General features: G+C 39.1%; 1 protein-coding gene across 2 annotated transcripts in view; it reads left to right on the top strand.

The window, feature by feature from the left end:
- LOC124266778 (E3 ubiquitin-protein ligase RNF13-like) overlaps nt 1-20,326 on the top strand; it is a 38,835-nt gene extending 18,509 nt beyond the window's left edge. Inside the window, exons 5-10 of one of the 2 annotated variants that reach the window (XM_046701573.1) lie at nt 12,781-12,865; nt 15,981-16,177; nt 17,039-17,132; nt 17,313-17,393; nt 18,281-18,490; nt 19,177-20,326. In XM_046701573.1, coding sequence (XP_046557529.1) covers nt 12,781-12,865; nt 15,981-16,177; nt 17,039-17,132; nt 17,313-17,393; nt 18,281-18,490; nt 19,177-19,436 — 927 coding nt within the window. In that variant the 3' untranslated portion in view covers nt 19,437-20,326. Of the gene's footprint in view, nt 1-12,447; nt 12,539-12,780; nt 12,866-15,980; nt 16,178-17,038; nt 17,133-17,312; nt 17,394-18,280; nt 18,491-19,176 lie in introns of both variants that reach the window. The other variant, XM_046701572.1, reaches the window with a different exon arrangement.
- Nucleotides 20,327-24,459: the final 4,133 nt, after the last annotated feature.

Genomic DNA, 24,459 nt, shown 5'->3' with positions numbered 1-24,459 from the left:
AACAAACTCACTCAGTCAGTCAGTCTTATGTTACATTAGCTTGCACCTTTAATTTGGTGGACTTGTTAGTAGGGTCAATTTATGTTTTTCACATGGGATTGCAACTGTAAGTGGATTAATGTTTAGTGATATGGATGTTGTTTCTTAATTTGAATAGTGTAAGTATTCAGGGCAATATGCTCAATTTGGATACTGAGGTGTACCAGATGAGTTCAAGACATGTGGCAAATCCACAACTCCAGTACGACAGATCATGTAATAGTTACGATAAATTGTGAAGGAATTTGCAGTGGCGAGAAGATGAGTTGAAATACTACAGGGAAACTGACAAAAGTTTGACATATCAAGGTTCGACTGCATTTTAGATGGTCCAAAAATATATATTCTAACCTAGGATTCATGATACTTCAACTAAAATTAAATCCACGTATCTGATGATCACAGAATAATGTGAGTTTGGATGTTTTTGATGAAGATCATTCTGTTATGGCAATGTTAAATTTTAGGAATGTGTCTTGAGAAATCTGCTCTTTCAAAAGTGAATCTTAAGTTGAATTCAAAGCTTAGTAAGAAACCTTTTTTGCACCTTTTTGCCAAAATTAATGGAAAATGTTTCTTGGGCATTGACACATCACTTAAAAAATTATCCTGCATATCAGCCATCTTTTCTAAAAAAATACCCAAAAAACTTTTAAAGAAGATCCTGCTCTCAGTGTGTGCCCAGTTCTATCTGTTGGTGAAACAATAGTGTTCTCCTTCTATTTTTATTTTCAATCAGAAATACGAAGAAAATAATCCTTCCTACTTTGAGAAAAATGTTCCCGAGAAATATTTCCTGCAGCCTTTCCTTTCTGCTACCATGATCTCTACCCAGTGTCCTAAAACCTATTGACACCTTGACAATAGCTCATCCAGTTGGAAGCTCTGCACTGTGTTCAAGTCATATTGCCCCCTACCCATGCTGTAAGATTTGGCTAACATGGAGATTACTTGGTCACAATGGCCACTGAATGTAACTTTTTTTGATTGGTGTCAATCAGGGCATCGTCTGTATCTCCAGGGGCCCGTATCACAAAGCGATCGTAGCGCTACGACTGTCGTAAGTCTATGTTAAAGTATGGGAGTTACGATCACCTTAGCGATACGATTGCTTTGTGAAGTGGGCCCAGGGCTTACATTTGGGTAGACCTGCACTAACCCATGGATCAGTTCTAGTGGTTCTTGTGATTTCAACACACCCATCCTTGATTTTCTTCGAACATAATGGAAAGAAGAAGGGAGGTAACTCTATTACCTAGAAACCAAGGCAGCTGCCAGTTGAGATGGACATGGAGACATCCTTTTTTTTTCTATGCCATAATTAATTCCTTGCAAACTTAAACATAGTCATGGGGACAGGACACCATGCTTTGATATTGCTAACTTAACATTGAGACTGGTTTGTAACTCTCATTCTGATTGGTACATTAGACCTAGTAGTGTAGCCAGTCAAATTGGCAAATGGAAACCAAGGGTGGGTTATCTGAGATTAATTTGAGATTGCAAGAACCACTTGAATGGATTGAGAGTCCAGGCGATATAGAGGATGCCTTGGCTGCTTTTGTGCTACTGTTTGTGTTGTACTGTCACTATCAACCGCTGGTTTGATTTTGTCATGGCTTAATGACATTATTGCAAGTCATGACATATGTTGTGATAATCATATTTGGAAGCCTTCAAATACATACTTATTGTGAAATGTAAAAGTATGAGAAGAAATATTATCAAGTGTTATTATTCATTGAATTGGTAGTATTTTACATCTTTCTTTTCTTACGTTATGGTAAATGTTCTTGTTTACTTAAATTAATGTTGCTGTTTCAGTAATGATAACTGTAATCTGTCTGCAGTTGTTTGAATTTGAATTTTCATATTTTTCTTATTTTTCTATTTTAATCTAAGTTCTGTCTGTGTAAAATTTTGTAAGCTTGATTTTATCTACTTTGTGTCTCATTTAGTACTTCTTATGAGTCACAGTTTGGAAGCCATTGCAAACTTTTGCTTAAAATGCACAGTTTTCCCTGAAGACTTAAAAGTGTTGCTCAGTGTAAATTTGTGGAAATCATTTCAGCTGTTACCTGGTCATGTTAGTCTCTTGTTAACATATTTTTAGACATTTTGATCTTTTGAACTGTAAATGATTTGAAGGAAAACTGTGCAACACTGTTTATGTTTTTAATTTTCAGTTTTTTAAAAGGTATTCCCTCCTCCTTTCCAAGCACAGCTCAAACCAGCACATTTCCACTAGTGTGTGGACCTCCCTTTGCTTTGCAAAAAGTGTGTTTTTGAAAGCCTGTGAACATAAGATATTGTATGTGTGTGAATAACCTATTGTATCTGAAGGAGCCTCCATTTGTTGTGCATCCCATGTGTATGCCTGAATACCATGATTGATAGTTTGAAAGCCAGAATGTTGGGTTGTCAGTGGCAGACACGCAAGTGGTATACATCTAAGATGTGGATCACCTCCCACACTTCGCTGACACCATACTATTGATGATGTCTTACAGCTGTATTACATCACAAATCAAGATTACCCTGAACTGATATGATACTTCATTACCTTACATGCCTAAGGCCGACACAAACTCCTGTCAGTTGACATGCCTAAGGACCAACACAAACTCCTGTCAGTTGACATGCCTAAGGCCGACACACAAACTCCTGTCAGTTGACATGCCTAAGTCAGTTGACATGCATAACACAAACTCCTGTCAGTTGACATGCACAAGTCAGCCAACACAAACTCCTGTCAGTTTGACATGCATAAGGCCAACACAAACTCCTGTCAGTTGACATGCACAAGGCCAACACAAACTCCTGTCAGTTGACATGCACAAGGCCAACACAAACTCCTGTCAGTTGACATGCACAAGGCCAACACAAACTCCTGTCAGTTGACATGCACAAGGCCAACTCCTGTCAGTTGACATGCCTATAAGGCGAAACTCCTGTCAGTTGACATAAGGCCAACACAAACTCCTGTCCAACACAAACTCCTGTCAGTTGACATGCCTAAGGCCAACACAATCTCCTGTCAGTTGACATGCACAAGGCCAACACAAACTCCTGTCAGTTGACATGCCTAAGGCCAACACAAACTCCTGTCAGTTGACATGCACAAGGCCAACACAAACTCCTGTCAGTTGACATGCACAAGGCCAACACAAACTCCTGTCAGTTGACATGCACAAGGCCAACACAAACTCCTGTCAGCTGACATGCACAAGGCCAACACAAACTCCTGTCAGTTGACATGCACAAGGCCAACACAAACTCCTGTCAGTTGACATGCACAAGGCCAACACAAACTCCTGTCAGTTGACATGCACAAGGCCAACACAAACTCCTGTCAGTTGACATGCCTAAGGCCAACACAAACTCCTGTCAGCTGACATGCACAAGGCCAACACAACTCACAAACTCCTGTCAGTTGACATGCCTAAGGCCAACACAAACTCCTGTCAGTTGACATGCACAAGGCCAACACAAACTCCTGTCAGTTGACATGCACAAGGCCAACACAAACTCCTGACATGCTACAAGGCCAACACAAACTCCTGTCAGTTGACATGCACAAGGCCAACACAAACTCCTGTCAGTTGACATGCCTAAGGCCAACACAAACTCCTGTCAGTTGACATGCCTAAGGCCAACACAAACTCCTGTCAGTTGACATGCCTAAGGCCAACACAAACTCCTGTCAGTTGACATGCCTAAGGCTAACACAACACAAACTCCTGTCAGTTGACATGCACAAGGCCAACACAAACTCCTGTCAGCTGACATGCACTAAGGCCAACACAAACTCCTGTCAGTTGACATGCTAAGGCCAACACAAACACAAACTCCTGTCAGTTGACATGCACAAGGCCAACACAAACTCCTGTCAGTTGACATGCACAAGGCCAACACAAACTCCTGTCAGTTGACATGCACAAGGCCAACACAAACTCCTGTCAGTTGACATGCACAAGGCCAACACAAACTCCTGTCAGTTGACATGCACAAGGCCAACACAAACTCCTGTCAGTTGACATGCCTAAGGCCAACACAAACTCCTGTCAGTTGACATGCACAAGGCCAACACAAACTCCTGCCAACACAAACTCCTGTCAGTTGACATGCACAAGGCCAACACAAACTCCTGTCAGTTGACATGCCTAAGGCCAACAACACAAACTCCTGTCAGTTGACATGCACAAGGCCAACACAAACTCCTGTCAGTTGACATGCACAAGGCCAACACAAACTCCTGTCAGTTGACATGCACAAGGCCAACACAAACTCCTGTCAGTTGACATGCCAACACAAACTCCTGTCAGTTGACATGCCAACACAAACTCCTGTCAGTTGACATGCACAAGGCCAACACAAACTCCTGTCAGTTGACATGCATAAGGCCAACACAAACTCCTGTCAGTTGACATGCACAAGGCCAACACAAACTCCTGTCAGTTGACATGCCAACACTAAGGCCAACACAAACTCCTGTCAGTTGACATGCACAAGGCCAACACAAACTCCTGTCAGTTGACATGCACAAGGCCAACACAAACTCCTGTCAGTTGACATGCACAAGGCCAACACAAACTCCTGTCAGTTTGACATGCCTAAGGCAAACACAAACTTCCTGTCAGTTGACATGCCTAAGGCATGCACAAGGCCAACACAAACTCCTGTCAGTTGACATGCACAAGGCCAACACAAACTCCTGTCAGTTGACATGCACAAGGCCAACACAAACTCCTGTCAGTTGACATGCACAAGGCCAACACAAACTCCTGTCAGTTGACATGCCTAAGGCCAACACAAACTCCTGTCAGCTGACATGCACAAGGCCAACACAAACTCCTGTCAGTTGACATGCACAAGGCCAACACAAACTCCTGTCAGTTGACATGCACAAGGCCAACACAAACTCCTGTCAGTTGACATGCACAAGGCCAACACAAACTCCTGTCAGTTGACATGCACAAGGCCAACACAAACTCCTGTCAGTTGAGACATGCATAAGGCCAACACAAACTCCTGTCAGTTGACATGCATAAGGCCAAGTTTACACAAACGTAATCATTTTTTTCTTGCACTTTTTCAAAATATACAGTTTTTTTCTAGCAAGCTTGTGTACCGCTTAGTGAAGCACAATGATGACTTCGTTTAAAAAATGTATACATTTGACACAAGGTATCACGTATTAACGCAACATATTTTTGCATGCAGTGTAGCCATATTGTATGACATTGTATACTTGTTTGCTACTTTTGTACTTAAATTCTAAAATTTATGTCCCTCCTCTTCAACCCTCACTTTGATGTTGAAAAATATCACCATAGTTGATGCCCCTAGAATTGCCAAGATAGTTTTGGAAAATATGCAGGCATCAACACCCCAGTGAACTTTCCAACACATTGCAGAGTGTTTATACGTTACAAATGTATGTCGACTGCCTCCATGGTGAAGTGGTTAGAGCATCCGCCCGGAGAGCGGAAGGTCGCGGGTTCGATCCCCGACCGCATCATACCAAAAGACGTTAAAATATGGTACTTGTTGGTCCCTGCCTGGCGCTCGGCATTAATGGGTACAACAAGGACTGGTCTGCTCGGAGTCAGTATAATGTGTCTGAGTGGGGTATTCATGCTTCACTGCGGCATGGTATCTCAGTGGGCTAGCACTATAAAACCAGCTTAAGTCTGGGCTAGTACAAGCAGCCGCACATACCCATACACACGCATGCACGTCGTCCCATGAGCGAAATATTCTCAAACACGACGTTAAACCCAATTTCACCTCTCCTCACAAATGTATGTCGGTTGTGTTACGCCCATTTTCATCATGTATAATTCAAACTCGTCTTCCTTACATTAATCAAAGAATTCATCATACATTATACAATAAAATGACAAATAGTCTTTGTAACGAATACCATGATCATTACGTCAGGTTTGATAAGAAAGTTGTGCTCAGAAACCTGTTTCAAATGTGAACAATGCATAAAAATAGATGTATTTCAAAGATTTGGTACATTCAATAAGTTTATTATAGTTGCCATTACATGTGATGCCATGACTCTCCACAAACTCACACACCATTAACAGTACTTGTCCTTATTTCATACTACTTTCCTTGGTTAGAGTGAAACAAGAAAAAGACATCAGCAGCATGTAGATGGTCAGAATGTTTCTAATTACTTACATGTCACATTTAAGCATATACAATCCCTGAATCATCTGAAGTTTCCTTCCCAATATTCCACATACAGTCAAGTCTCGTTAATCCGACTCTCGTTTATTCGACAATCGGCTTTATCCGACACTTTTGATGGTAACAAATTGAATAAACGTATTTGCTAAAGGCTCATTTCTCATCGAATTCACGAACAAGGTTGGAAATAGATAGATTTATTGATGCTTGTTCAGCTACTCTTAGATCTATAGACGTTCCATAACAAACACACACACACACACACACACACACACACACACACACACACACACACACACACACACACACACACACACACACACACACACACACACACACACACACACACACACACACACACACACTTAATATAAATCACGATTGTCCTGTTTTTGACCTTGAACATGATCTGTTTTCAGAATTCGATAATCCGACATCCTCGTTAATCCGACAATTTGCTGTGCAACGGACGATATCGGATTAGTGAGACTTGACTGTACTTGAGTCAGTGAATGTGCCAATTTTGTGAAAGTCATTTGCCAATAGTGATATCATATGTACGTCAACATTGTTCTACATATCTAATACTTTCAATGAAGTGAGTTATGAATAAAAATACAATCTATCATTTCAATAATTTCAATTATACTGCAGCTTTTAATTTTTTACATACTTTTTGACCGATCAATTGCACAATGGATATTGTTTGCTTTGGGACTGGAGCATAGACCAGTCTAAATAAATGGACACAAATGATGTCATAATCTAAGGGGGGTAACTCTGGCCTGTTTATCAAAGAAAGCAAAGGCCTCATAATGGCATAACATTTCAACACTTATATTGAACATTTCAGTGTGAGAAAAATGAGTGTATATTTTCAAGCATTGATATTAACTAATTCAAAACTTCCATTTTGCTTCACACAAGATATAAAGGTGTATTTATCTTGTACACTTCTCCTATAACATATGTCCTTTCTGGTGGAATTTACACAGTCACCTCCCTTCATTATCCCACCGGCATGTAATGCGGTGGGATATAGTCGTCAGTCTGCTCATGTCCGTCCGGTCCGTCTCAATCAGTCCGGGTCCTAATCATTTTGTTTCCGAGCATAACTCAAAGACCGCTCGATATTTTTCAACAAAAATTGGTAGATATGTCAAACATAACCTAAGGTGGTGCCTTTTGCTATTTACAGATTATTGTCATTTTTATTTTTATTGGTTTCCATGGAAACGTTTTGGACTTAGTCTTAAAGAGGGGTGCGCTTCGTTTCCGGAGCATAACTCAAAGACCGGTCAATATTTTTCAACAAAACTTGGTAGATATATCAAACAGATCCTAAAGTTGTGCCTTTTGCGATTTGCAGATTTTTGGCATTTTTATTTTTCCCGATTCGGAGTTAGTCCCAAAAGTGAGGGGTGGGCTTCGTTTCCGGAGCATAACTCATTAACCGTTCAATAGAATGCAGATTTTTGGCATTTTTATTTTTCCTGGTTTCCATGGAAACATTTTGGACTTAGTCTCAAAAAGTAAGGATTGCTTTCGGTTCCGGAGCATAACTCAAGAACCGTTCAATATTTTTCAACAAAACATGGTAGATATATCAAACAGATCCTAAAATGGTGCCTTTTGCTATTTACAGATTTTTAGCATTTTTACTTTTCCTGGTTTCCATGGAAATGATTCAGACTTAGTCTCAGAAAGTAAGGATTGCACAACTCAAAAACTGTATAATTTTTTTCAACAAAACTTGGTAGATATATCAAACAGATCCTAAAGTTGTGCCTTTTGCTATTTGCAGATTTTTGGCATTTTTATTTTTCCCGGTTTCCATGGAAACGATTCGGACTTAGTCCCAAAAGTGAGGGGTGGGCTTCGTTTCCGGAGCACAACTCAAAAACTTCTCTATATCTTTCAGCAAAACTTGGCAGATATGTGAGGCAGATCTTGAAGTGGCGCCTTTGCTATTTGCAGATATTTGTGATTTATTATTTATTATTATGGAAATGATTCAGACTTTAGTCTCAAAGGAAGGTGGGTTTCACATCGAGCATAACTCAAGAACCGCTCAATATTTTTCTTCAACAAGATTTGATAGATATATCAAACAGAACCTTAAGTGGTGCTTTTGCTATTTGCAGATTTTTGTATTTTTTATTTTTCCCGGTTTCCATGGAAACGATTCGACTTAATCCCAAAAGTGAGGGGTGGCTTTGTTTCCGAGCATAACTCAAGAACCGCTCAATATTTTCAACAAAACATGTGTAAATCAACACCATGCCAGTGGAATTTTTCCAACACATTGCATGAGTGTTTATACATTGGCAAATGTATAATCGACTGCCTCACGTGGTATAGCGGAAGGTAAGCTGGGTTCGATCCCCTCTCACCGTCATGGCCATAGGCGTTACTGCCGCATGCTTGTTGGTCCCTGTTTCCGGCGCCGGTACTACTGGGTGCTAACGAGGGACTGAATTACATTTCCGAGTCTGCATAATGAAATGTGTCTTGAGTGGGGTATTTTATGTTTCACCGCGGCATGGTATCTCAGTGGGTTGTAAGCACTATAAAACCAGCTTCAGTCTGGGCTAGTACAAGCAGTTGTTTCCACATACCCATAAGACTCATGCACATGCATTCGCCACATGAAGCTTAAATATTCTCAATGGCTGACGTTAAACCCAATTTCAATTCTCACCTCACAAATGTATGTCGGTTAAGTTAAGCCCATTTTCATCATATGTATAATTCAAACTGAAGTCTCCTTTACATTAATCAAAGAATTCTCTATACATTTTATACAATAAAATAACAAGCTAGTCTTTGTAATCTAATACCATGATCATTATTTAAGATTTGATAAGAAAGTTGTGCCCCAGAAACCTGTTTGAAATGTGAACAATGCATAAAATAGATGTATTTCCAAAGATTTGGTACATATCTAATGAAGTTTATTATAGTTGCATATTACGTAATGATGCCACTTGACTCTCCAGCCAAACTCACACACCATTAACAGTGCTCTGGTCCTTATTTCTATACTACTTTCTCATAGGTTACAGTGAAACAAGAAAAGAGACAGCAGCAGCATGTAGATGGATCAGAATGTTTCTAATTACTTACATGTCACATTTAAGCATATACAATCCTGAATCATCTGAAGTCTCCTTCCCAATATTCCCACGATACAGTCAAGTCCTGATTAATCCGACTCGTTTATCCGACAATGGAAACTTTATCCAGGCTTACTTTTGATGGTAACAAATTGAATAAGCGTATTTGCTAAAGAGCTCATTTCTCATCAATTCCGAAAAGGTTGGAAATAGATAGATGTATTGATGCTTGTTACATCTACTCTTAGATCTATAAGTTCCATTAGCACACACACACACACACACTATATATATATATATATATATATATATGAAAAGTTCGAGATTCTTGGGGTTGTGCGTTGGAAACATAGGCCAGATTGACAGTGGTATTTATTTATTTGTTTATCACTTAACTTTCAACAGTGTCCTTCTGTCTATGTTTATTGCTTTTCTTTATTCCATCTTCCACAAGAAGAACTGGGTATCCACGGACTGTAGATATGATTTTAGTTCTGTAAGTCATTATGTTCCTTGTCGGTATTTGTGACACAATCATGCAGATACGTCTTGCTAAGTTATAGGGAATGCTTCTCTTTATATGACTCGGGTGGCAAGATGAAAAATGAAGGTATTGTTTAGTATCTGTAGGTTTATAATATATATCTGTTTCTAGATTACGTCCACATAGTTTTACCATGATGTCCAAAAATGGAATTTCAGAATAATTTGAGTCCATGGTGAAATGTAAATGTTTGTTCAATTTATTTAGGATGTTATAAAACAGAGTTAATTTTTCATCTCCAAAGGGCCATAACATGAAGGTAATCAATAGATCAAAACGCCGCCAATTTGTTCCTAAAGTATTCAGCGACTTCAGGTCCTAACTGTTCTTTCACTTTCGTTTCCAGAGTTTGTTCCAAATAACCTAAAACTAACGTTAGCATCACGCGGGGTGCCATTTTGGTTCCCATTGCTGTACCCTTCATTTGTCTATAATGTTCCCCATCAAAATTAAATGTATTATTATTCAATATGAATGTAACACTTTCTATGATCTAATTCCTTGGGAGAATCGTGGTTGGGAGTAATGCTGGATATTCGTGTAACCAAGAATGATATAGCTTCAATCCCCTAAATTGTGTGGAATATTATCTTCTCCCTGAAGATAAAAGTGAAACATGTTGGAGAAGATCCGTGTTGTGTAATTATTTCAGAAACTTCTTCTTATATATATGTACTACTGTATTTGGTATTCTCAACACTTTTTTTCTTTATATATATATATATATATATATAAATCACGCATTGTCCTGTTTTTGACCCTGAACATGATCTGTTTTCAGAATTCGATAATCCGGCGTCCCCGAATTAATCCGACAATTTGTTGTCCAACGAACGATGTCCGATTAGCGAGACTTGACTTGTACTTGAGTTTTCAGTGAATGTGCCAATTTTGTGAAAGTCATTTGCCAATAGTGATATCATATGTACTACAACATTGTTCTACATATCTAGTACTTTCATTGAAGTGAGTTATGAATAAAAATACAATCTATCATTTCAATAATTTCAATTATACTGCAGCTTTTGTTTTTTTAAATACTTTTTCGACCGATCAATTGCACAATGGATATTGTTTGCTTTGGGACTGGAGCATAGACCAGTCTAAATAAATGGACCACGAATGATGTCATATAATCTAAGGGGGTAACTCTAGCCTGTTTATCATAGAAAGCAAAGGCCTCATAATGGCATAACATTTCAACACTTTTATACCCCGCTACAAAGTAGCGGGGTATATATGCGTTCATTCTGTCCGTCCGTCGATCGTCCAATCCGTCCGTCCCCGAAACTTTGTCAGACATATCTCTTAAAGTTTACATGCTAGGTTCACCAAACTTCAAGCACATGTTAATCATTACCCATTGATGTGCCTTTGCTATTTTAAAGTTTTTCAGAATTTAGTTTTTGCTGTTTCCATGGAAACACACGACTTGAGGGCTGTGACTATAAGGGATGTCATCTTGTCCAGAGCAGATCTTCCAAACTATACATACTAGCTTCATCAAACTTGGTACACATATCAAGGATGATCCCTAGATGTGCCTTTTGGGGTTTTAGATCCAGATATGAATTGTATTTTTGCTGTTTCCATGGAAACACTACTAAGAAACCAAATGTGTTCGATTATTTTGTCCAGAGCATATCTCTATAAAAGTTTACATGCTAGGTTCACCAAACTTCACACACATGTTAATCATTACCCATTGATGTGCCTTTTGCTATTTTAAAGTTTTTTCAGAATTTAGTTTTTTGCTGTTTCCATGGAAACACAACTTAGGCTGTGACTATGAGGATGTCATCTTGTCCAGAGCAGATCTTCCAAACTATACATGCTAGCTTCATCAAACTTGGTACACATATCAAGCATGATCCCTAGATGTGCCTTTTGGGGTTTAGATCCAGATACTGAATTGTATTTTTGCTGTTTCCATGGGAACACGACTTTAGAGCCAAATGTGTTCGATTATTTTGTCCAGAGCATAACTCTTAAACATTTCAACACTTATATTGAACATTTCAGTGTGAGAAAAAAATGAGTGTATATTTTCAAGCATTGATATTAACTAATTCAAAACTTCCATTTTGCTTCACACAAGATATAAAGGTGTATTTATCTTGTACACTTCTCCTATAACATATGTCCTTTCTGGTGGAATTTACACAGTCACCTCCCTTCATTTTCACAATTCCCGTGTGTATGGAATATTGTGACTAGGTAACTATAACCATTGCAGGTTGTGTCAGTCACTAGAGTGACACGTCTGTCTGAATTACTGCAGATTGACGTATGTAAACTTTTGTCCTTCCTGAGAAACTTAACCTTCATTGCTCTTCCAAAGCAAGGCGTGTGTTTGCTTTCGTCTGTGTGTCTTGAAGTTGTGAAAATGGAGGCTTTGTCAGATCGTGATCAAGACAGGTATTCAAACAGAGTTAAAGATCTGACTGTATTCAATCAAAGATCTTATTGTAATGAGATTGAACCAAATGACGAGTGCTGATCCCCAAATGAAGCCACTGAAGAAATGGTTTGGTGTATTTTCAGGTATTGCACGCGCAACAAGCGCACTTTGATATGGCGATAGTTCAAAACAGCTTCAACAACGATGAACTCGTCAGAATGGGAGGAGGGAAATGTAAGTCCTTTGCATGGTGTGTTGCCATGGTGATACTAAGCTTTCCCCATGGTTATTGTTTGTTTCTATAGCAACTGATTGCATGGTTTCCTTGGTGCCATTAACATAGGAGACCATTTTGAATACATCTGACTAAACCTATGGATTTGGGTGTATTCTGCATGGTGTCTTAATGTGCTTGTTACAATGGTGATGGTAGATTCCTTGGAATATGGTGTAAGAATGCAGTGTGAATATTTCAGGTTTATAACGCACAGCTGAGAGGTTACAATGTTGCTATTGTACACAATTCAGAAGGAAGGGACAAGATTTTTAATATGCCAGGTGGTAAGTGTCACAATTAACACCCCTATAGTCAAATGGAATGACCCAGTGATTTAGTCTTCACATGGAGTAGTCTTGAAACCCCTATATTAAAAATGGAAAAGGATGCCCTTTCTGTCAACATTTCAATGTATTACCTATCATGAAATAGAAGGCAACAGGTATCCTTCGATTCCCCACATGGGTACAATGTGTGCAGCCCATTTCTGAAATATTGCTTTATGCTGTGAAAAAGCTCACACCAGTGAACTAGAATAGCTTTGTTACACCCTTTTCATCAAATGGAAAAGCCTTGTGACACCGCTTTCATCAAAGGTAAGACTATAGGGTGAGATTTGGGGTTTTACAGTAAACACCTGGTTGCAGAGTCTTGGCTGGTAACATGACAGATGTAGACAGGTATTGTCAAGCTGTCCAACAGCAATATGTCAAAATGGCAGTTACCACTAAACCAGTCATTGATGGGACAATTGCTTTGGTGGAAAATCATATTTGTGATCTTCCCAAGAAAGAACGCTTCCTCTTGCAGTCATCCAGTCAAAGACAGATGTTTAAAGTTAGAAATATTGTGATTTGTAGAGAACTCCTGGTTGATTCTGGTTTAGTGTTAGGTAGTCATGTCTACAAGCTTGGAGCATGTATTTGTCGCATTGATAAGGCCTTGGTAAAGCCAATATGAAATTGTTAGATAAGGTTTAATCTTTGTAAATTTAATACTGTGAGGTTTTTTTGTCTTCTTTTACAAGAAATCAGGGGTGTAGCTACGATTATAAAAAAGCCCGGGCTTACACATGATTTTTGCTAAAAAACACTTTTTTCTAATTCTTGCCAAAAATACCTCAAGTACTATCTAAATATAAAGCTTTGGGTCTACCTTGCAGCACCACAAACTTTAAAAATACAGTCAAATCCCGATGAGTCGAATGCCGGTGTCTCGAATATTATGCATAACTCGAAGTACCTGTTGGTCCCGACCATTCCCTGTTATAGTTGTCATCATTTGAATACCGGTTACACGAATTCGTCTCATAAATACACACGATGACGCGAGAAGGAAATTTGGTCCCATGAGATTCAAACAACAGCAATCTTGTATACATAAGCCGAAGTCAGTCAATGAGAAGTTGATTGGTGTAGCAAACTGATCAAATTAACAAACCAGCGCAGCTCACACCTTTCCGCCATTGACGGGTTAGTTCAAAAGGCAGATTAGTGATTTTACGGAAATCACTGTCTGTGCTAATCAGACTGGAACTGATAAGGTGCCCCTATTAGTGATAGGGAAATCATTAGATAAACAAATGCTTAGGTGGAGGAATTAGGACTGGATCATCTTTTTTCTACCCTCATAGACATACCTATGTCTCGAATACATCGATAAGACGAATTTATTACTTGGTCCCCAGCGATTCGACTCATCGGGATTTGACTGTACGTCCAAATACTCTTTTACGTAATTTTATGTGATTTTTTTCGAAAGCATGTTCTCGAAACAATGCCCTATGATGCCTGCATAGCAACATGGTTGTCTGGCTCAGTGAGTGCGTATAAGCTCCGCTCACTGGTGTTTCATCTCTACTAGCTATGTCATTGCATAAGCCCAACTATGTTGAGAGTTTCCAGTAGTTGTATACCGGCAGATGCGCAGTTTTTGGCAAGCATCAGTTTGAAATATTTTTCTCACACTGTGTAACAGTGTGGACGTATCTCAGTCAGTTAGCTGTCAAGCTAACAATCCGAAGGTTCGCGGGTTCGCATCCGACGGGTTCTCACAAACTGGTTGCTTGTCTTAATGACACGTGACCTACGGCAGAGATCGTCCTCACGAGAAGTTGTGGTGCTGTATTCTAAAGGTGCTCCAAGCTTTGCAACCTATTGAGCTTACATGAAGAAATTGGCTTGCTATGTGCCTGGTAATCACTTGATTATTGAAGGTTCCATCTGTCTTGTTATTTATGTTGACCATGGTATGCTCACACTTTCAACCATTGGTCAGACTACAAGCCCTTATTATGTTGGTAATATAGCTGAATGTGTAATTGTATTTAATTACTCTCACACTAATAAACTAGCTGCTATCAGCTGTGTTCCATGTTGTTATGAATAGAGCACCTGCCAAAGCCAGTGGTCCAATCCTGGCTGCATCATTACAAAAGAAATCGGTGGGGATCCTGGTTAGAATTGGTCTTGATAAACCCATGCTTGTCATAAGAAACGATTACAGGGATTGGGCGGTCAGGTGACTTGGTTGATGCATGTCATCGTGTCATGATGTCAGTCACTGGATTGTCTGGTCCATCCTCAAATATTTTAAAACCATTGTCAAGTAGCTGGAAAATTGCAGCGTCATTTAACAACAAACTAACCAAAAGACGCTAAAAGCTGTTAACACAGCAGCATTGTATGACAGTGGTCTACTAGTGATCGTCCGATTAATTGAAATAAACAAAGATTGGTCGCAGTGACTAAACAACCAAGCAATTGACCATGTTTTCTCATAATCGAACACAAACAATTTTGGAACACTTGTTTGCATTAACAATGTTTTTCACAAGGTTGGTTTTGTCTGTCATTCAATTTAGATTTCATAAGCACTACAAGTTTGTTCCAGGTCATGATGGAATTTATCTTGAAGACTCCACCAAGTTTGTGTTCCTAACATTCACAACACTATGGGCTACCAACATGATACCAGCATTTGTCTAGACTTGAACAAGCATCCACACACACATGCACATGTACCTGTGAGGGTCCGGGTTAGAATGAGCCTTCAGTAACCCATGCTTGTCGCAAGAGGCGACTTACGGGATCGGGTGGTCAGGCTTGCTGACTTGGTTGACACATGTCATCAGTTCTCATTTGCGCAGATCGATGCTCATTCTGTTGATCACTGGATTGTCTTGTCCAGACTCAATTATTTACAGACCGCCACCATATAGCTGGAATATTGCTGAGTGCGGCGTAAAAGTAAACTCACTCACTCACTCTCACACATGTGTAGCTGCATGTACATGGCTATTGATGTGCTTTTATCTAGAAAAACAAAGTTAAACTCCATGTTGCCTCACCTCCTGGCTTAATGAATGTGCATCATTTAATAACATGTTCATCATTACAGATGGCAGTGAGATTACTATCCCCTCAGTATTTGTTGGCTACCACAACGGCATCACCCTTGGCACCGAATACAACTACAAAAACACCAACGTCCTCATCAACATTGACGACGGTATCCCCGACATTGACTACAAAGTCTACCTCTGGCCCTTCGCCATCGTCATAGGAACATGCTTCTGTCTTATGTTGGTGTTCATGGTACGTACTTGACATTTTGTTGAATACTTGAGGTCAGATTTGGTTCAGCAAGCATCACTGCATCCAAGAACATAGAGGGTATGCAGGATTGGTTGTGTTATGTTTAAAACCTTTTCACCTTTTTGAGTTCAAATTACAGACTGTTGAAAATTGATATCAAGATCACTATGTTCTTTAATATGATTAAAAGAAGCAATTTCAACTCCTTCTGTGTGGTTTTAAATGCAAAGAGAATGTCTGTTATCATTATGAATGCTCGACATGTTTTATAACATATTTATCATACTAATTAATTCATGCTGGAATTTGTTAGTGGGCACTGTGATGAAATCTTTTCAACCAATGTTAAAATACTGATTGACAATTTGCTGTATTTGATATTTTCATTGTAATAAAATTGTCAATTCATAATCATTGCAGTTATTTAGCACAAAGTGTATTTTGGTTTAACTTCACAAGCAGTGAAACTGATAACTAGTTACTGGTTATATATGCAGCTACAATGGTGGACCATGTGAACATCATTACACGAAAATAAACATCAGGAAGTACAGTCCCATTATGTACATGAAATGAAGTATCAAATGCTATTCCTAAGGTGCTTCATGCCTGATCTGGGAGGATTAGCTCATGCCGTCAGTCACTCATTGCCTTTCCAGGCTCTGAAGTTCATGGGTGCCTTGAAATATATTTGTGTATGTCTGGAATATCATTTACTGTAGCACCGAAAAACTTTATTCATTCCTTCACCAACTCATCATCCTTGTGAAATAAACTTGTGTACTCCATGAAACTAAAATGTCAAAGACTTTGAAATGTTTTCATTGCAAACTCTTGACAGCAACCTTTCTGATGTTTCAGATCGCTAAATGGTGTCGTGACATCAGGCGCCAGAGAAGGTCAAGGTTATCGAAAAAACACCTTAAAAAGATACCAATTAAGAAGTTCAAGAAAGGTAAGTATTGTATGTATACAAGATATTGTTATATTGCCTCAGTGTTTGACTGACATATGGAAATAGTTCTATGTCTACTCATTGAAGCCTGGAGTAGTTGGACAATATTGGTTCTTTACAGTTTGTGAGTGTTCTAGTGCAAGTGTGGACAGGTGTGACCTGTAGTCTCTGATGTTGCAGGTGACTACTATGATGTCTGTGCTATATGTCTGGATGACTACGAGGAAGGCGAGAAGATGAGGGTGTTGCCATGCTCACATGGTAAGGATAACCTCATGATAACCACATGATAATCACATGACAATTATATGATGATCATAACTGACATACAACCAACCAGTCTAAAAGAAAGTGTAACCCGCAATATATTTGGGATTATTCTTTTTTATTTGTTTATAAAGTTTAGTATCGTAGATGATTCCGCTGGAATTCACTATGCAGAGTTGTGTCCCTTAGGCAATGCCAGGATTGCTTCCTTGGTTTCAATCCAAGATGTCTCCTGTTAATGATCCTTTGTTTACCACAGCCATACTAATTTCTCATGGAAGTTTTCAGCAAAGTGGTAAAGGTCTAACACCTGTTTCAAATCAGGTTCCCTTTCCACGTTATACTAACACACTAATATATAATGTAATTGCTTCTCAAAGCATTGTTCTACCCATACTACTTGACACTTATTTTCACCAAAGATGTAACTGTTTGCAGTCTGCATCACTTAACACTTTCTTCCCACATTATGTGAAAGAAACTCACAAATTCGGACAGATTGTTAATGTGGGTGAAATGGTATATCACGGTATTTTGCCTTTGGTTTGGTATACCGTATGCAATAAAAAAAAGAAGGTATTTTATGTTCTCGTAGCGTCATTCTATCTAGTCATAATATGACAGTTTTGTTCATTCAAAATCACAAAGATTATGGTTATTTTCTTCCATGTTTTGAAACAATGTAAGGTTTGGCTCTTGTCAATTTTCTGCATTATGATCATATCTCATATACCGAACCGAAACGGACTGAACCGAAAACCTTGTACCGCAATACTACCGTACCGTGGTGAGGGCATACCATTTCACCCCTAACTATTGATGTAGGGGGAAGGATGAGATGGGTAATGTGACTAGAACACCGTCCATGTCTGGTGTTTCAGCCTACCATGTCAAGTGTATAGACCCCTGGCTGCTGAAGAACAAGAAGACGTGTCCCGTGTGCAAGCGACGAGTGATACCAGGCCAGGATGCAGAGTCCGACTCCGAGTCTGACGAGGAGAACAGCACCGCTTCTCCAACAGAGGCCACGCCTCTCCTGGGAGGTCAAACCAGAAGTAGTCCCAGTCGCAGGTCGACCTTTGACACTTCAGGTGTGTTTCATTCTTGTGTAGTCTACTGTCTGGCACTGAACGTGTCTGAGAATCTCTTTAATGTTAACATGGTAGCAAAATAACTTTCTACAAGTGAAGATTACAATTTAGAATTCCTCCAAGCCTTGATTTAGGACAGGTATCTTCTGAATTTGTTTGATTTTTCCATAACATTTTGCAGCTTTAGAAGCAGGCTGCGAACCAACCTGATTTACCTTAACCAATAGCTCAGTGGTAGAGGCACTCAAAAGAGTAGCATATGAAAAGCTAGAGTTTTCTAGGTGTGGATTGTGAGAAGATATTTGAGGGTGTTCTACCTGTGGGACAAGACATTAATCCATACTTCAGGTTTTATAACTAAATAACCACTCTCTAGAGATGAAGAGGAATACTTTTTATGGATAGGCAACTTCTTTGTTGCAGTAGATGCGACGTTTTGGTGTAGGTCCACACACCAGCTTCTAAATGCCACTTAAGGAAGTCACTCTCTAGAGCCTCTAGATTCAAAAACTATATGAGCAAACAGCAAGTGCTCCTGGACAAATCCTAATTTTGAATGCTGCATATGCTTTGTTCCTTTATGTTGTGATGGTTTTGAAATATATTGTTTTTGATTAAGTCCAAAGATGAAGTTTTTACAGCTGAACAGAGTTGGTGTCACTCAGTGCTTTGCTTACTGTTTTCAGGACTACCAGAAGCTGTAAGGGGAGAGGTCGTGCCAGTTCAGGGGTCAAGGTCGGTTGAGGGTGAACACGATAATGAGTCTGTGAACTCAGATGAGGGTGCTGTCGGGGGAGTTGTTCAAGAGTCGGTTCAGGTTGTCGTTGAAAATGAGAATTCTCGCAACGTAAACACTAATTATGGATATTCAAGCGAGGAAGAAGTAAGTGTTGTCAGTAACGACAAAAACAAGGAGAAAAAGAGAGAACTGAACCAAGTGGTTTGAAAAGACAACCTGATCTCCCCTGGAAATGGAATAGACCAGTTAATGACAATGGATTGGAAGAATTCATCGTGTCATCAGAGGTAGAGACTTACGATGATGTTGATGATGGTCAGTGATTAACGAATGATATTATAATGCTGTGATTAGTGCAATGAATGACACATTGCTGGTTGATTCAGGTGATGATTTCAGCAAGTTACGCCGGATAGACGCCGAGTAGCATCACCATCAGGTGATTGAAGACGTTTGTTGTGAATTGAAGGATGCTTGAAGGTGACATCACATTTCAAGTGGTCCCAAGTATGACACTGGAACTTGGGGCATTCTAAACCTCGCCCTACAAGCTCTTGAGCATGGGGTGTTGTGACGTTTGACATTGCTGTAATTTTCTTGAACATATTTTACAAAATCTGAACTTGTAGTTTATAATTAATTTGAAAATAAGAAAATGTACATTATACTGTATGTGACAAGAGTACTGATGCAAATGATAGAATGTGGAATGAGACACCCACCCAACCAATCTGGTGCCTTGTCTCTTAAGCCAATCAGCAGCCAAATACAGTGGAAGAATATTAGAAGGCCTGTGATTTGTTAACTGTGGAGGGAAGTATGATAGGTCTGTCCCTACAACTGGGAAGTGAGACAGTTTAAATGATCTGCTGAAGCACTGCTGCAGTACTGTTGATTTGAAGCCTTGTTGAGCTAACGCTTTAGCATTGAAGCATTGCTGTGTTAAAGTCTAACATTGAAACACCTCGGATTAATGTTGCAGCACATTGAAGCATTACTATGTTAATGTTTCAACATTGTTTAAACATTGCTGTTTTTGTTGATGCATTGCTGGGTTAATGTTTCAGCACATTGAAGCATTACTTTGTTAATGTTTCAGCATGGTTTAAACATTGCTGTTTTTGTTGATGCATTTGCAGAGTTACTGTTTCGGCACATTGAAGCATTACTTTGTTAATGATTCAGCATGGTTTAAACATTGCTGTTATTGTTGAAGCATTGCTGAGTCAGGTTTCAACATTGAAGCATTGCTCTTATTGTTGAAGCATTGCTGAGTTCATGTTTATGCATATTGAAGCATTGCTAAGTCAATGTTTCAGCAGATTGAAGCATTGGTAAGTCAGTGTTAATGCATTGTGGAGTCAATGTTTCAGCATATTGAAGCATTGCTGAGTTAATATTTCAGCACATTGAACCATTGCTGAGTCAATGTTTCAGCATGTTAAAGCATTGCTGAGTTAATGTTTCTGCACTGCAAAATGGTGATTTGATATTTGTGTTACTGCAGCAGTGTTTCAGTGCCTCCATGGTGACTCAGAGAAAATGAGCTGAAACATGTAGCCAGTTAGAACCATGTGTACCTCTACTTGAGACTGTGTGAATGTGTCACTGTACTGTGACTGATCAAACCACTCTACATACACCTTCTTCCATGCACTATATGCTCCAGAGAGTCAATGTTAAATATTTGGTGTCTGTCTATTGGTTTTGTAGAATGCTTCACTTACAAGTAGAATATTTGTTGTCTAAGATATGCTTGTTGTAATCATGATTTATTTCAGGCTTTGTTTGTGTGTTTTTATTGTGGGCCGAAGTCTTTCAGGTTCAGTTGTCAAGATAGAACATTCTGTGGTGCTGGCCTTTCTGTCTAGCCAGAGGTCAAGACACTGCCCACTCACAACCGTCAACTACCAAGCAAGACTGCTTTGAAATAAAGATGCACATTATCCCTTTCACTGTTCAGTGTAAACTGAAATTAAATCTGTAACAACTTGTTACCATGATAGTCATTCCCAAGTGAAGTCACGGATCTCTAGGTGATGGAGGAGCCCTGTCAAACACAGACCAATAACTCAGCATTGGGATAGACAGGTGACTCATCACGACAAGGAGTTTATTCCCAAATAGGTGTAAGCAATGAAGACCGTTCACAGATTAATAGATGGAATATTGCTATAAGGGATGAAATAATATTCCCATGTATTCGGTATGGGTCCCCTTGTCCTGTACTTCAGTATCTGGTCCATCCAGGATTGAAGTTCAGGGTAGAAGTGACATTAACTCTTCTTTGATAATGGTAATGGGGGATTTTGACTGGCATGTGTATCACTAATGTGAGTCTTTAAACAATTATTGTTTCTTATTATTTGTTACATAATTTCAACTACTACATCCACAAGTGCTTTTGACAATTCTGTGCTAGACGGCGTGTTAAGGTGAAGTTAACATGTGATAAGAAAACGAACATTGTACAACCATGATGAGGAACATGTAGTCATAAAAGTAGTTTGATAATTCCAGAATTGGTTTGTGAGCTTTGATTGTTTATTTCTTTGAAAGACATAGGTTTGAATGTGATTTTATATTTCAGCTTCACCCACTGCTGTTTTGGAAAAATTGTATTTCCACTTAAGTCAGTGATTTCTCACATGCAGTTATCAGTGTGTACACTTTCATTTGTATGTACTGAAATTTTTTTTGGGTTAAAATAGACTGAGCACAGTTATCATTTGTGCTTCTTATCCACAGCATTTTTGTTATTTTGGAGTGCTTAAATTCTTTGTTTTAGTGTGATGTTATTCTGTTCCATATGAATTTCACTGGATGAGATGAAGTGTTTGGAATTCTGGTGCAAAGCAATAAGTGTATCATCTATATTGGTTATATGTTCAGCTGTTGACTGTTTGCACTTATGAAGTTCCTATCATTTTGTGCCATGAGAGAATAAAGAGTCACCAAAGGGAGATTACTTTCAACCTTCACTAGTCCAGAGAAAATCTTTTACATTTTAAGGGACCCTCTGGCTGTTTGGAATTTGATGGTTATTTTTAGGATACTCATTTTGTGACTTGGCATAATGCTGACCAGTGGGAAAAAAAGAGAAGCAAACTGGATTTTAGATTGAAAATGAGTATGTAATGTACTTTGCTGTAACTTTCCCACCTTTTTGATCAGACTATTTTCCTTCATTTTGAACTGTTCCAATACAGTCAGGACACATGATAATACATTGAGAAAATGCTCATTACCCTTTAAAATCTTAAGTTTGTAACTTAAAAAGAACATACAAGATTATTCAGTAGGGATGGGTATTGTGGAGAATTTTCATATTGCGATATATTGCGATGCGAAAGCATTTATTGTGATGTGTATTGCAATATATTGCAAGAAGATTTTTTAACAAAAAACTACTTGTAATCGGGTTAATGCTTGATTTATAAAGCAAAAACACAACCAAATCATTATGCTTGATTAGGCTTTAATAAAAACTTGTAATCATGACAAAATAAAAATGTAAGTAATATTTGGCACAAATAAACAAGGGAAGGAACAATTTAGAAAATGGAAATATCTGAATTTTTTCGACTGTTACAAAGTTTTCCGAATGCATGTCAAAATACCAGTTTCGATCAGAGAATCGCAATACGTATCGTTTTCATGCCTGAACCGGTAAATACTGGTAAACTGGTTATATTGAGCAGCCCTATTATTCAGACTGGCCTGATCAAACCCATCTTTTGCACAGGCTGCTCATAAACATACTATTGCAGTGGTATATTAAATACATAGATGATTATGGATAAAATAATATTAATAGATCAATAGCTGCTGTGGGGAAACTGCATGTGATAGGAGAGGATGGCTCACACACATATGGCACTGTACATTAAAGATTTTTAAAAAGTTTTCTATTTATCTTATTTTATGCAGATGACCCTGTAGATAAAACCTATAAGCATGGAGGAGGCCTTATATATTGCGAGTAATAGACTGTGTATAGTATTCCATGGTTTTGTATGTGATTTGCATGTTAATTGTAGATTTGTTCATATTTGTACAATATTTATCCCCATGAATCTGCTCGGGAGGCACAAACGGATGAGCTGAAGGTCCTGTGGCCAACAGTTCAGTGGAGTTCAGCTCATGTAAGCTTTGTGTAGTCATCTTGTCTCTGCATCTGAGGTAGCCCAGCTGTTAAAGCGTTCGCTCATCATGCTGATGACCCGGGTTCGATTCCCCACATGGGTACAATGTGTGAAGCCCATTTCTGGTGTCCCCTGCCGTGATATTGCTGGAGTATTGCTAAAAGCGGTGTAAAACCAAACTGACTCACTCACTCTGCATCTGGTGATTGTGTGTTTGTTACACCATTCACCCATTACTCTTAACAGCTACTTGTCTCCGTAACTGTTACCTGTAACAATGTGACGTTACAGGAGTAAGTGTTATCTCAGTTATTGTTATAAACACCTGTAGCCGTGGTAACTGATAACTGACACAGTGTAACTTATTCATTCTGTCAGTTCTTACATGGTCCATGGTACTGGACCTGCCTATCTGAGTGATCTGACTGTCTCATACCTCCCTTCAAGAACTCTACGCTCTAGTCAACAACAGCTCCTTCGGGTGCCTGTCACCAAGCTTAAAACTTTCGGCTCCAGATCCTTTTCTGTCTCAGCCGCTACTCTGTGGAACTCTCTACCCGAATCACTGAAGTTGATTCCATCTCTTGAAACTTTTAAATCCAGTCTTAAATCCTACCTCTTCAAGCACTATACCTAAAAGATACATAACTCATACCACTGTGGAGAACTCAACTGCCTCTGTTTCCATCGTTTGAGGCAATGTGCTTTGAGCATACCTTCATGGCGTGGATATAGCGCAATATAAGTGCCATTATTATTATTATTATTATTACATCTATTTTTTTGCAACATTATTTGAGCACATGTAGTGTAAAAGCTGCTATGAAGAGTAGCCTCCCCTTAATTGTGCCAGGATACGCTGGTTTTGGGTTTGGACCTCCTAATTATTATTATGCTCTTTGGTTTGTCAGAATCATATCCCTCTTCACTGGTTTCAGCAGAGTGAGGAGTGGTTACAACTTCAATCCCTTCACCCTTTCTACTGTCTCGAGATGGCACACCGTGATATCACTGAAATTGTGTAAAAAACGGTGACGGACCCTTCCCTCAATACTCTGCTGTAGACAGAGCATGTGCCATATCTA

The sequence above is a fragment of the Haliotis rubra genome, unplaced genomic scaffold (assembly GCF_003918875.1).
Source record: "Haliotis rubra isolate DU_JTF1 unplaced genomic scaffold, ASM391887v1 Scf128, whole genome shotgun sequence".
Classification (NCBI taxonomy): Eukaryota; Metazoa; Mollusca; class Gastropoda; order Lepetellida; family Haliotidae; genus Haliotis; species Haliotis rubra.
This window is presented reverse-complemented; position numbering and strand designations above follow the sequence as displayed.